Source organism: Oncorhynchus masou, chromosome 5, assembly GCF_036934945.1.
Source record: "Oncorhynchus masou masou isolate Uvic2021 chromosome 5, UVic_Omas_1.1, whole genome shotgun sequence".
Lineage (NCBI taxonomy): Eukaryota > Metazoa > Chordata > Actinopteri > Salmoniformes > Salmonidae > Oncorhynchus > Oncorhynchus masou.
Genome location: NC_088216.1, coordinates 24,074,133 through 24,087,679, shown reverse-complemented (window position 1 = coordinate 24,087,679; position 13,547 = coordinate 24,074,133). Strand labels below are relative to the sequence as shown.

At 42.7% G+C, this 13,547-nt stretch overlaps 2 protein-coding genes and 3 non-coding genes across 8 annotated transcripts; 1 reads left to right on the top strand and 4 right to left on the bottom strand.

The window, feature by feature from the left end:
* Positions 1-211: 211 nt before the first annotated feature.
* On the bottom strand, positions 212-7,257 carry LOC135537287 (intraflagellar transport protein 56-like). 2 transcript variants are annotated; one of them, XM_064963482.1, is made up of 19 exons: positions 6,779-7,257; positions 6,296-6,442; positions 5,977-6,069; positions 5,743-5,857; positions 5,592-5,641; positions 3,803-3,948; positions 3,181-3,352; positions 2,964-3,038; positions 2,774-2,876; positions 2,618-2,673; positions 2,452-2,505; positions 2,221-2,284; positions 2,003-2,091; positions 1,714-1,797; positions 1,543-1,612; positions 1,267-1,373; positions 957-1,090; positions 787-834; positions 212-640 (listed from the first exon to the last, which is right to left on the bottom strand). In XM_064963482.1, the coding sequence occupies exons 1-19, from the start codon at positions 6,779-6,781 to the stop codon at positions 526-528; spliced, it is 1,725 nt and encodes a 574-aa protein (XP_064819554.1). In that variant the 5' UTR covers positions 6,782-7,257; the 3' UTR covers positions 212-525. The 2 variants fall into 2 exon arrangements, with proteins under 2 accessions (XP_064819554.1, XP_064819563.1); XM_064963491.1 differs by lacking the exon at positions 787-834.
* A 9-nt stretch (positions 7,258-7,266) lies between these two features.
* On the top strand, positions 7,267-7,339 carry trnar-ccu (transfer RNA arginine (anticodon CCU)). The gene has a single exon. It is a non-coding gene; the product is annotated as a tRNA-Arg (tRNA).
* A 647-nt stretch (positions 7,340-7,986) lies between these two features.
* On the bottom strand, positions 7,987-12,481 carry LOC135537299 (small ribosomal subunit protein uS2). Of its 3 annotated transcripts, none has more exons than XM_064963509.1 (8): positions 12,402-12,481; positions 11,260-11,431; positions 10,719-10,837; positions 10,018-10,263; positions 9,302-9,430; positions 8,580-8,766; positions 8,404-8,448; positions 7,987-8,166 (listed from the first exon to the last, which is right to left on the bottom strand). In XM_064963509.1, the coding sequence occupies exons 2-8, from the start codon at positions 11,390-11,392 to the stop codon at positions 8,072-8,074; spliced, it is 954 nt and encodes a 317-aa protein (XP_064819581.1). In that variant the 5' UTR covers positions 11,393-11,431; positions 12,402-12,481; the 3' UTR covers positions 7,987-8,071. The 3 variants fall into 3 exon arrangements, with proteins under 3 accessions (XP_064819581.1, XP_064819574.1, XP_064819591.1); XM_064963502.1 differs by having other exon boundaries at positions 12,431-12,479; XM_064963519.1 differs by having other exon boundaries at positions 8,598-8,766; positions 12,431-12,479.
* On the bottom strand, positions 8,245-8,363 carry LOC135540556 (small nucleolar RNA SNORA26). The gene has a single exon (XR_010455845.1). It is a non-coding gene; the product is annotated as a small nucleolar RNA SNORA26 (small nucleolar RNA).
* On the bottom strand, positions 10,359-10,500 carry LOC135540531 (small nucleolar RNA SNORA62/SNORA6 family). Its single transcript, XR_010455823.1, has one exon. It is a non-coding gene; the product is annotated as a small nucleolar RNA SNORA62/SNORA6 family (small nucleolar RNA).
* Positions 12,482-13,547: the final 1,066 nt, after the last annotated feature.

Here is a 13,547-nt window from a genome sequence, read left to right as displayed (position 1 = left end):
TCAGTTATTTTGTAGAGACACTGCTTCCGTTAATTTAGATGAGGAAGAAGCTGATCAGCAATAGGGCATTTTGGACAGTACATGTACTATTTCATTCAAATGTATGCCTACAGTATTTGTGTCAGTATGGCCACAAAAAAACGACATCATGACAGAACTAGTGAATGCAGAGAGAACAAACAATAGAGAAAAAGGTCAACAACCCTTTATAAAGAGAATACGGTTTAATACTTGTATCAGCATCATTTGAGTAATACAAAATACACATTTCAATACAATTGATTGGCAAGATTGTACAGAATTATATACACTGCAAATAAAACATGTATTTCATGATAAATACTGTGACTCGTACAATAAAGCGCATCAATACACATTGTGCACGACTCATGAAAACAGGTTATTTTGTAGATTTTTCACTAGTAAAAGAGTCTGATAAAAAAATGCACATGTAAACCACATATATAATGTAATAACAACATGTAGTAAGTGTATTATGTGAGTTAAGCACGTTATATGACATTGCTATGTCAGAGGAACCCTGTTGTCTTTGGCCCATTTCCTCAGTGCTCTGATAATGTACTCCACCTGGGGGTTCTGTGTGCTCCTCAACAGGGGCAGCACCTCCTTCAAGGTTTCCCTGTGGAACCACAGACAATGGTTATTAGTGATGGGAAGTTAGGAACAGGTCGTATTGTACAATGGCAATTTTTTCATAACATTAACCATAACGGTTGTCAATAAAGTTAAAAAGAAAGAGCTTGAATCACAAAAGTCACACTTTACCGTGCAATGTAAATTAACAAGGCACAAAAATGATGTGCCAAAACATCTCTGTGGAGGACAGGATTTTCATATTTGATGTGTTGGTGACTGTATAGGGGACAAATCTTTAACACAGACAAGTGTTGGTATCAAAATTGGACTAAAGACTAAGAAACTTAGCCAATACTTACTTCGACTCTCTGCCTGCCAGTATGAGCTGGAAGATTCCGACACAAGCCCCTCTCTTGCCCTCCCAGTAGTTGGAGTCGGGATCCAGTTTCTCCAGAGAATCGAACGCTTTGGCTGCCCAGTAGAACTGACCCATCTGAAAGCAGACAGACAGAGCAACATTTAATTGCATTGAATATTGAGAAAGCTTGTCCTTTGCTAATCTCGTCCCCAGTCTATTGTGGAGGAAGTCTGGTGTGGGAGATTAAGCCATTGCTGACTTGTGGTTAGCCTGGAAACTAAGTTAGTAGAGAGAATAGTAGTGAGCCTTACCTGATAGCAGTCATTGGCAATGAGTTGTAGGAGGCTGAAGGAGTCTGGCGAAGCCCCCATCTTCAGATACAGCTCCCAGGCTAGTCGGCCTTTCTGGTTCATGATGTCTGAGCGAGAGGAGAGACAACACTATTTAGATAATATATATATTTAAATAAGTTAGTAATATATTTTGTTTCTTAGATCATGTATGTAGATATCACATTGATGTAAAGGTATAGGTATTGAAAATGTATTGACAACAAATGGGTAATGTATTTCAGACTGGATACATACAGCAGCGAGTCAGCCAGCTCAGGTATACATAGTCAGTCTTCATCTTCTCACCCTGGATCAGCAGAAATATCTGAGTCCAATATAAAAGAATGTTACAACATGAACTTTGAACTGATTCAATACACTACTCATGCAAGCAGTAATGCATTTTTCTATGTTGACAGTATATACCTCCTCTGCTTCTTTGTAGTTGCCCAAGGCAGCTTTGGCCTGGGCGTAGTTGAAATTGAACGTATCCTCAGTATAGAAGTAACTCTGTTAATGACAAACCAAAAATAAACAAACAGAAATTATGCTTGCCTCCTTTCCCCAAGTATACATGTTAATTCCACACCAATCCATAAATATGTCAAGCACTCAAATGCAAAAAGAAAAAGAAAGTGATTATGTGTGTGCAAACATGCCTATGTGGTGTACTGTCCTATTGGTCTGTATGCTACATGTTTTGGGCCATGCAAACCTTGACTGAGTTGAGGTAGATGAGAACGTCTTCAAACTGCCTCAGAAGGAAGAAACAGGAAGCCATACACTGTCTTCCAGGTATCGTGTCTGAGGAGAGTGAGATACATAACAGTGAGACAAAGAGACAAAGACGCACATGCTCACTCCAACGCAGATACACACACACACACGCTAACTCCTAGCTTGAATCGCTTTAGATTCATTCATTCACATTACCGCATTCGCTGGCTGAGCCTCCGACCAGCTGGAAGAACTGTTGAGCAATCTTCAGGTGATCCCTCTGCAGCAGAGATACAGGCAGGGACGAGGAGGAGGCAATAGAGACAATCAGTCAGATTTCAGTGATGATCTACTTAACCAGGTTTATAAGACATTCCTAATCTACTCAGACATTTCTACTGTGTGGTAATAGGAGGTTTTCGGGTAGTTTGTCAAACACTTACTCACCGATCCAATTTCTTGACCCAAAGAGGCATTCACCACTCCTTTCAAAATGTACTCCTGAAAGAAATAGATTTTGTTAAGACACTGCATGTACGCTATTAAGGCTTTAGTCTTGAAACAACGAGACTTCCTCTGCTTATGACACCTGATAATGTGAAACTATTACTACCTGTGGTGTGGTTGGCTCCAAGTCTTTTATGAGGGTGTAAGCCTCTTGAACATCATCTGAAACATAAAGATGCACATTATTGATGATAAAAGAGCCATTCAACGTTTCAATGTTAGGATTAGGATTCAAAGACAACCACCAGTGGCTAAGGCCCACCTTGTCCGAGGTAGTAGATGACCAGGTTCAACCGAGCCTCAGAGATGACATCAATCAACGGGGGAAGCACCTGCAACGCCCCCTCCCCACCACGAAACACCACCTGGGGTGATAGAGGTCAAAGGTTATAGAGCATGGGGTCACTGTCTTGCAAACACAGTCACACAACAGAGGTGGTGGAATGGGTTACCAGGTTATGCCGGATAAGGTCCTTAGCAAACTCAAAGGAGCAGGAGGAGATGTCTATGAGGTTCTTTAACTCGGCCTGAGAGAGAAATGAACAAATTGAACCACATTATTTATTGCTGTACAATGACAAGTCTAGACATAAACATCGACTGTGGTTGTAACGCGTGTAGATGCACGGCAGTCTGTTTTGACCGTAGACGCATACAGAGTTGCTTTACCTCAGCTGCCGTGCCATTGTACAGCCTGAAGTGGTTGCAGGCCTTGAGGTTGAGAGCGATGGTGGATTCAGGAATACTCTGAAGATACACAGCCAACACCTCTTGGGAAACATCATAGTAGTCCAACTTGTAGTAGCACAGCGCTACGTACACGTTAAGAGCCAGGAAATCTCTGGTTAAAATAAATATGTAAATATGGTAAAACACGCAATAGCTAGTCCTATAGCTCACACTGCATTCTTGAATAGAAGTCCTTGTGCATCTTTCTCTCTTGCTTTTTGACTGCACCGTCCAATATAATGCCCTTTTCTCCACTTTCTCCAATGCATCTTCCTCCACTGCAAAATAACTATAGCCTCCCTCCATCTTCTTGTCTCGGTCTCAACACAAGGAAATGTGTCCTTCCTATTTTCTAATACTTCATCCTAAATGTATGGCTTATGGTATGTTTACTGGATATAGATATAATAATTTACAGTAAAATTGACACTGACTCATTCAGACAATCCACAATACCTATTGGTACTAGTGGGACCACTGTAATCTGGCATATGAGGGACTATGCTCTTGTCTATCAGTGATTTTGATGACGGGACATGGGAGAATGGCCCAGTATAAGTACCTATTCTGTAGCAGGATGCGTTTGTAGATGTCAATGGCCTCCTGGTAGTGTGATCTCATGTAGTGGATGGAGGCCAGGCTCAGCTGGTCCTCAGTCACATCCTCCAGGTTCTGGTGGAAACCCATCAGCTTCTTCTCATCGTTGAACTGGGAACAGAAAGGAAAGGGATGGTTGGTTTGTTATTACACAAGTAGGTGTGCACCTACAGTAGCATACAGTTGCATTACGAAGAAAGAGAAAAGTACACTGAACAAAAATATAAACATGTTACATGAGCTGAAATAAAAGATCCCCAAAATTTTCTATACGCACAAATAGCTTATTTTGCTCAAATTTTGTGCAAATTTGTTTACATCCCTGTTCGTGAGCATTTCTCCTTTGCCAACACAATCCACCCACCTGACAGGTGTGGCATATCAGGAAGCTGATTAAACAGCATGATCATTACACAGGTACACCTTGTGCTGGGGACAATAAAAGTCCACTCTGAAATGTGCAGTTTTGTCACAAAACACAATGCCACAGATGTCTAAAATGTTTGAGGGAGCGTGTAATTGGCAAGCTGTTGCCAGAAAATGTCATGTTAATTTCTCTACCATAAGCCGCCTCCAACATAATTTTAGAGAATTTGACCGTATGTCCAAATGGCCTCACAACCGTTGTGTGGGCGAGGGGTTTGCTGCTGTCAATGTTGTGAACAGAGTGCCCCATGATGGCGGTGGGGTTATGGCATGGGCAGGCATAAGCTACGGACAACAAACACAATTGCATTTTATCGATGGCAATTTTAATGCACAGAGATGACATGACGAGATCCTGAGGCCCATTGTTGTGCTATTCATCTGCCGCCATCACCTCATGTTTCATCATGATAATGCATTGACCCATGTCGCAAGGATCTGTACACAATTTCTGGAAGCTGAAAATGTCCCAGTTCTTCCATGGCCCGCATACTCACCAAATATGTCACCCAATGAGCATGTCTGTGATGCTCTGGATCGACATGTACGACAGCGTGTTCCAGTTCTCGCCCATATCCAGCAACTTTGCACAGCCATTGATGAGGAGTGAGACAACATTCCACACGGCACAATCAATAGCCTGATCAACTCTATGCGAAGGAGATGTGTCACGCAGCACGAGGCAAATGGCAGTCACACCAGATACTGACTGGTTTTCGGATCCATGCCCCTATCATGTTGCGTTTATATTTTTGTTCAGTATAAGTATTGAGAGCTGAGCGATTAACTGAAATGTTGGTTATTTTTCCGTCTTTAAACAACTAACTGACCGATGTCGGTTCAATTATTTTAATTACATTTTGTGCTCAATGCACAGTTTCTCTACAGATAAATCAAATCAAGCACAAACTGCACGATGTTGTAAGGGGTTGTAGTTTCCAAAAGGCCAATATTCAACATAGTTTAGCAAAGAAAACGTGGTAATTAACTACAATGACCATAATCCATTGTGTGCCTACTTGTCTGGTCTGAGAAAGAGAGAAGAGAGAGAAGAACGTGTGATCGAGAGGGATAGAGAGCAGTTGCTTCGTGACGCATCTCTACCTGAAAATACATGATCTATGATTGATAATTGGTATTCAGCAGTCATAAAAGTATGCCTTAATTACTTTGAAGAACTAGTAAAATAGTTTTGGAATGAAATAATACAGTCATCAAATAGGTCTAAAACAAATGTAATATACACAACAACTGAAATATTTTATTAAAGTAATGCGAATCAATTATGGTTAACATATTAAAGAATTCAGAAAAGTAACAGTTCTGACCTTATGAGCCAGGTGAAAGAGCAGGCGATTCTGAAGTGCACACTTTGGAGCTACAGGAAAAAAGGAGGAACACCTTATCGACTCGGGCAAGAAATAGAAACAGGAGGATGAAAAACAGAACATTTACAAAACATGTTAGCTAAATACTCACCCTTGTTTGCAGCCTCCTCTGCCTCTCTGTAGAGTCCCAGGAAAAACTGAGTGCAGGCCAGATACACCCATACCTCCCCTGGTTCTTCTAACCGGAGTGTCAAGGCCCTGTACTCCTTTCATGGATATAAATAGACATGTGTGTCAAATAGAGTATTGTAAAAATTGCTTTTTTTCCCAGACAATAATTAATTTGACTGAACAAACACACACGCAAGCACACACAGACACACACCTCCATTGCTCTCTTGTAATCACCCAAGTGAAAGGCACAGTAGCCAACCCAAAGGTCTGCATGCTCCTCTTTTTCTCCAACATCTCGCTGAAACTGGAAGACAAAGCAACACATCAACAGTAGGACACAGTGCTCTCGCTCGTTCTTACCACTCACACACACACACCTATGCAACTGTAATAAGGAAATAGAAAGACCTTAAAAGGACACAGGACTTTCACAGATCGCATGATATCTTGTCACATTTATTACAGAGTTGCTCATCATTCATTTGCTGATTGCACATGACAGCTAGCTACATGAGTTCCTATCTGGCTACCTCTAACAGAGTTTGTGCCCCAAGGTAGTCTCTCTGATTGAGGTATTCCTCCAGGCGAGGGCTCTTCTTGGCTTTGTTTTTCTTCTTCTTCTCACTGACGCTAGCTGCAGAATCTCCACCGACTGCTGGCTTCATCCGAGACAGAATCTGGATGGATGTGACAAGGAAGAGAATCCTTATTGTGGACATGACAGCTGGCAATTTGTTTACTAAAGCGGGAATCAAACACTATTTGCACATTTGGTAAGATAGACGGTCATGTTTTAATAGATGTAGTGTAGCACTTATCCTGTCAAACGAGCTAACTGCCATTACTTTCAAATTAACCTCGTCACATATCACAGAAAGGTGAAATAGACTGGTAGCTGGCAAGCGACATTGATTAATCTAAAAGGCTACCTAGCTAACGTTAACTACACAGCAAGACTTTTAGCTAACAAACTAGTATGTTACTCAACTAGTAGGCTAACTTGTAAGACTTACCATGACGGCACAGCAGTTACCCTTGCATAATGTCACTGTTCAGTTTGGAGAAATTGATTATAGCTAGATAACAACACTTGGTAACGTTAGTGGTAAATTAGCTACACGTGAGCACTATTAGATTTTTTTCTATCTAGAATTAGCATAGCTGGCTGGCTAGCTAACAGTGAACCAACAGATACGAAAAGAAAAGACACCTTTTCTTTTCGCTGTCTAAAATTGTTATCAAAGAATAGCATGAATAAGTAAGGTGAACGAAGAGCATCAAGCTAGCTAACGTTCGACACTAACTAATGAAACATCTGACTGTGATTTCCTTTCCGCTTGGGGATTACGTTTGTGTTGCCTAGTAACGCTGTTCATCCTTTTCACGTCTGTTCATCAGATGTCGAAATGCAAATGTAACTCTGGATTTAGTTCCCGTCAAATAAAAATTGCCAACCACATAGCATTGAAACAGGGTAGTTTCATCACATGTATTCGGAACAGCCCCAGTGGCCTAATGGATAAGGCACTGGCCTCCTAAGCCAGGGATTGTGGGTTCGAGTCCCATCTGGGGTGATACTGTTTTCACCCAGAAACTTTCATTAGGCATAATAACGTGAAATCAGTCTTGATAAAGGCGCTCTTGCCTGCAAAGTGGACATAGATGCTGTTTATGTCATTTAAATGTTGTTTATGTAACTGGCCTGGGCAACTATAGCCCTCTGGGTCTGATTGGTGTTACTTTCCCCCCCACCCTTAACTTTTGTTTAATGGACACGATGCCAAATAGGTCAAATCTGTCAAGAACTTTCTACAATCAACCTGTTGTGCACAAATTCACATCACAAGAGTCAACCGTCTGTTATTCCCCTTTAAAGCTAGAATCCTTAATTGAAACAAGTTTTGTAATAGTTGAACTAAACTCATTAGGCATTTATAAATTATATTTTTCAAGAAACAAAATGTGCCTTTACTATTCAAGTCCAAAAATGGATGCAGCAACTAAGGATTCTATCTTTAAATATCAATTGTAAACTGAACAGTCACTATAATATTCGTATGGATTTCTGTGTATCCCTTGTGACTCTGTGCTTGAGTGTTGAAGGCCAAACTGAAGACACCACAAGAGTAGATGACAGATTAAATTCTATGTCAATGTGAAAAACACAATATAATAAACCCATGTATTTGTAATCACCCTCATCCCAAGAAAAATAGACAAGTTTAAAAACAATAAGCCAACTTTATTGACAGTCACTGTTTAAAGCACAGCTTTTGACTCTTGATTGACACGACTTGATTGACGACTTAGGACCAATCAGCGGAGGCACCACCCCACTCGGTAGCCTGGGCGGTGGGGGCAGCGGACCAATCCTCTGTGGCGGGCTGGGCACTCCAATCCTCTGTAGGAATACAATCATGTGTGTGAGAAAATCCAATCAAACCATTTATTGTACAGACATTTCCACAATCAAGAGAAATTGTGTTTCTCCCGACAGGATCCACAGTGAGGATTTGAGGCTTCACTACAGGTTTATGAGAGAACTACTCTACCCCCCTGTGTTAGTCATATAGGACATTTTAGGTCCTAGATGGGCAAAAAAAAGGGGCAATACTAATTTACTTTCAGTAGATCTTACCAGCAAAACCTTCAGCTGCTGCTGGGGCCTTGGAAGGTGCAGCGGCTGAAAAGGAGAATTAAACAAAGTTTGAGTCAAATGTATTCCGGTAGACATTTTGTTTTGTGATTGTCAAAATGTGCTACTCCATCCACCTTTGCATTTGTGGCCTCCACTCCTGTGTATTCATTGCTTACCCTCGGTGAAGCTCTTACCCTCAATGCCAGCAGGGAACTGCTGGATGGGCACAGAGGGCACTGCCACTCCTTCTGACCAGTCGGCCACCTCGGGCTGGGCAAAGTCGGCCGTGGGGGCGGTCCACTCACCCTGGAACTCCTCCTTGCCAACAGCCTTCTCGGCCGCGGCCTGCTCCTCCTTCTCAATCTGGATCGGGACGAAGAGATTAGAAGTTAGGGATGTGACAGTCAATTTGCGCGAGTGCTCAGGTAAGCAGGCACCACAGGTATATAGATTCTTAGCGCAAGCATACAACACTCCAACACCACACCGGAAGCATATTTTGCTTCAAGTTGTTCCATCACTGATTGAGATAGGTCAGTTACTGTTTCAGACTGCCATCTCACCCACAGTGATGGTTTTACTATTCCCTTCCAACGACAACTCACCCAGTCACTGACCGGACAAAGCAAGTGCTTTTAGAAGGAGAATGTGCATTCGAGGTCTCCAAACTCCATTCCTGAATTGCTACATGGTGAGCAGGCTTTTGTTCCAGTCCAGCACCAACACATCTGATGCAATTAATCGTGGTCCAGATAGAGGCCCATGATTAGTTAAGTTGTATCAAACAATTAGTGCAGGGCTAGAACAAAAACCCCAAACACACAACTCTCCAAAATCAGATTTGAAAACCCCTGGTATAAACAGTGTGTGAACCATAGTGTCCCAGTATATCAGTTACCTCCTCTGGATCTCTGTAGAAGTAGAGATCAGGCATGACCTCCCAGGGGTGTTCCCTGGAGATGGTGCCCCTCATCCGCAGCACCTCCCTGGACAGCATCCACCACATCAGACCAACGGAGTGGTGGCCCTGGAACACATCAGACAACAGTCAGTTAGACATAGGGTTGTATAGTAAGTCAATGACGATCATATGCACTGGCAACAGTCAGTCATACAGAGACACGAAGGCCATCAACAGAATTGATCAGTCTAAACTAGTAGAATTGGTTAGTGGATTAACTGATACCAAGTAAAAACATGACTACATGGGAGGGCATCTTCAACTACTGACGAGGAAGTACAAAGGAAACTCCCTAGGTAGGAAGAGACCGAGTAGGGTTCATAGTTGTGGCTCAGGTCACTATCAAACTCCAGTCATGGGGCAGCAGCCCTACTGATGTTAGCGAAAACCCGGCCAGATCACTCTGGCACACTTCCGACACCTGAACACAGACATCCGACCGTGTCAGGCTTTAATTGTGTGCTGCATATTTTCATCAGTCTACCAGGATATCTGCGGAAGTCCCCATCTACGCTTCCACTTTGAGGAAACACCATTGGGGACAAAACTGATATGATAGGCTGTTAAAGTCATTCATTCATATATATATATATATATATATAAAAATGTGAGACCACTAGAACATACATCTGTAGTCTATGGCCTGTCTGTACCTTGTTGTTGCAGGGAATGGCGATGTCCACGTATCTGAGGGGAGAGTCAGTGTTACACATGGCGATGGTGGGGATGTTGACGTAGGAGGCCTCAGTCAGGGGCTGGTGGTCGGCACGGGGGTCTGTCACGATCAGGAGGCGGGGCTCACGGAAAGCAGCCTGGATCTGATTGGTGAAGGTTCCGGGGGTAAAACGACCGTGGAAGGTGGTGGCGCCGGTGGCGGATGCAAACTTCAGCACAGCCCTCTGGTTGGAGGAGAACGGAGAGTGGAGTTAGTGGATTGGCTAACAAGCAGGTGACCCAGTCAAGAATATAACTTAGCAGTAATTTAGTATGTTTTGGTTGTGGCTCAGGTCACTATCAAACTCCAGTCATTGGGCAGCAGCCCTACTGATGTTAGCGAAAACCCGGCCGGATCACTCTGGCACACTTCCGACACCTGAACACAGACATCACAGTGCCAGGCTTTAATTGTGTGCCGTTTAGCTAGTCACCCACAATTACATCAGGCCAACTGAGCTGACCAAAGTAATGTTCATTAGGGCACACCAAGAAATAAAAAACAGTTTCTTATCGGACAAGATTAGATAGTACCTCTCCTCTTTAGACCGTTCACTTCCAGTTTGCACCCCCTGAACATAACCCAGGAGAAACTCTGGGCCCTCGAATATGTCAGGTGAGCTAGCAGTGGGGGTCTCACCTGTCCAGTGTTCCTGGAGGAGATGACGCAGACATCAGCTGGGTTCTCAATGGCCACGATGGCACGGGCAGCCAGCAGCAGCTTCTCCCATGTCTTCTTCAGGTTGATGATGTACACACCTGAGGGGACAACCAGTTACATTATTTACATGTTGATACCCGACATGCATACAGTCATAATGTCTATACACATGCTGGCCTTTCTCAGGACAATCCATGAAGAAAAAGACTGTACCCCTTAAAACTGACCGAGGACTGGTGTTTCACCCACATTAAGCTCATTATCTACTGGATAAATGCTTGAGCTAGAGAAAAACATTCAATATTAGGAAGAGATGTTCCATCACTGATTGAGATGGGTCAGTTACGGTTTCAGACTGCCATCTCACCCACAGTGATGGTTTTACTATTCCCTTCCAACGACAACTCACCCAGTCACTGACCGGACAACGCAAGTGCTTTTAGAAGGGGAATGTGTAATTCAGAGGTATCAACAACTCTAAAGTGACAAATAATCAGGAATCTCGTATTCCTCCACTCACCATCACTCTTTCTCTTGTACGTGTAGTGCTCCATCTGGAAGTCCATGTTGGTACCTCCTAGGTGGGTCCCGGCTGCCAGGAACTTGAGCACATCCTCCTCCTTCATCTGCAGCACATCCAGACCTCCGGACATCGTGACCACTTTTCCTAAGTTACGAGTTATGTGGAAAAGCTGCAGGAAAAAAAAAGAGAAAGGTGAAATGTTATATAAAAGGTAGGGAAGCAGAGAATGGTTGCAGTTGGAATTGAGGGGTCATTGTGGCTCAGGTCACTATCAAACTCCAGTCATGGGGCAGTAGCCCTACTGATGTTAGCGAAAACCCGGCCGGATCATTCTGGCACACTTCCGACACCTGAACACAGACATTAGACCGTGTCAGGCTTTAATTGTGTGCTGAACAACTGTCAATGCTGCAATGCTTATAATTATTTAGTGTACTTATACAGACACTTGCAACAGCATCCGTTTCTAAATACAGAATTTACAATTATTAAATAAAAAATATTGTTGCAGTTCCTTATGAATGACATCTGATCTCTTGAGTGATGATCGACATGAGCATGTGGGGAAGAGGGGCAGCAGGTAACATAGTGGTTAGAGGGTTGGGCCAGTAACAGAAAGGTTGCTGGATCTCATCCCTGGGCCAACAAGGTACAAATTTGTTGTTCGACACCTGAACAAGGCAGTTAACCCACTGTTCCCTGATAGGCCGTCATTGTAAATAAGAATTTGTTCTTCAACGGCTTGCCTTGTTAAATAATGGTTAAATAAAAAAAATGTTGTTGTAAGTAGCAAGTTTATTCCACTAACCCCAATTCGATGCAATATTGCTGACCAATTCATATCAATAAATACAATGTTGCAAAAGAGCATTACATGCGTGAAACTAGTCAAATTGCATTTATGGATGTTGGCTACCTCAGTTATTAGTATCCAGCATCTTCAATGGATTTCACGAGCATGCATGGCTAACTAGCTACTAGTGCAAAGGTTAGTAGTAGCTACATGGCTTCTGGCCTAGCTGTCTAACATGTAATTCGCTATTTACAGCTGTTGTATTTATTCGGATATGGGAAACATTTAGACACAATTTCATAGTTGTTCGTAACAAGGCTTTAATATTGGTCTCCGCAACTTTTACCTCAAGAAAATAGAAAATTGTTATCTCACCACGAGACAACGCCGTATGGAGTTCTGTACCTCACCGTAAAAGAGAAAGAGAAACGGAAGTGACGTATATATATACTGTAAATTCCACCAATCATCTTCCATTTCCGTCTCCATGATTGTAGTAGAACCAATTCATAAAAAGGTCGATAGATGGTAGTCAAATCATTTGAGACTAAAGTGCTATGAGAACGGGCATAAATTGTGATGGAAGCAGTTGTTACTTCAAATTCTGTTAATTGTACAATTAAATACAGTAAAGTTATTGCCAAAAGATCATGCCTTCACCCCATATAGTAATGATTGATTGAACGGCTTTATAGTCTGTTTATGTCATTAGAATTATAGGTTGCCATTTTGAGGTACTTATATCGTTGAATATTTTGATGCCATTTCAATTAAAACATTATCTAATTCGGTACTGTTCAAAGGGAATATAAAATCCACTGCTTTGAAATTAAATCAATTCAGGCCACATCATAAGAAAGTGATTAGTTACAGCCTGTTCCTGTCTGGGATTAAATACATAGGAGAGAGAAGAGGAACACTGCAGCCCGCCTGGTTTTCAACCTTCCCAAGTTCTCCCGCTCCGCCGCAAAATCCACTGGCTTCCAGTGGATGCGAGCTTCGACTGGAAGCCAGTGGATTTTGCGGCGGAGCAAGACCATGGTGCTTGCCTACGGAGCATCAAGAGGAAGGAACTGCCCCTCCCTACATTCAGGCTATGCTCAAACCCTACATCCCAATCCGAGTACTCCGTTCTGCCACCTCTGGTCTCTTGGCCCTCCCACCCTTATAGGAGGGCAGCTCCCGCTCAGCCCAGTCCAAGCTCTTCTCTGTCCTGGCACCCTAATGATGGAACCAGCTTCCCCCTGAAGCTAGGACAGCTGAGTCCCTGCCCATCTTCCAAAAACACCTGAAGCCCTACCCTTTCAAAGAATATAAAATAATCCCCTTCCTCACCTCAAGAAAAAGTATACTTACTCTGCCTGTGATATGTGGTTGTCCCACCTAGCTATTTTAAGATGAATGCACTAACTACTAGTCACTCTGGATAAGTGTAAATGTAGGAAGCAATGAGTCATACAAGACCATTTCTATCTATATCTAATGGCTGATA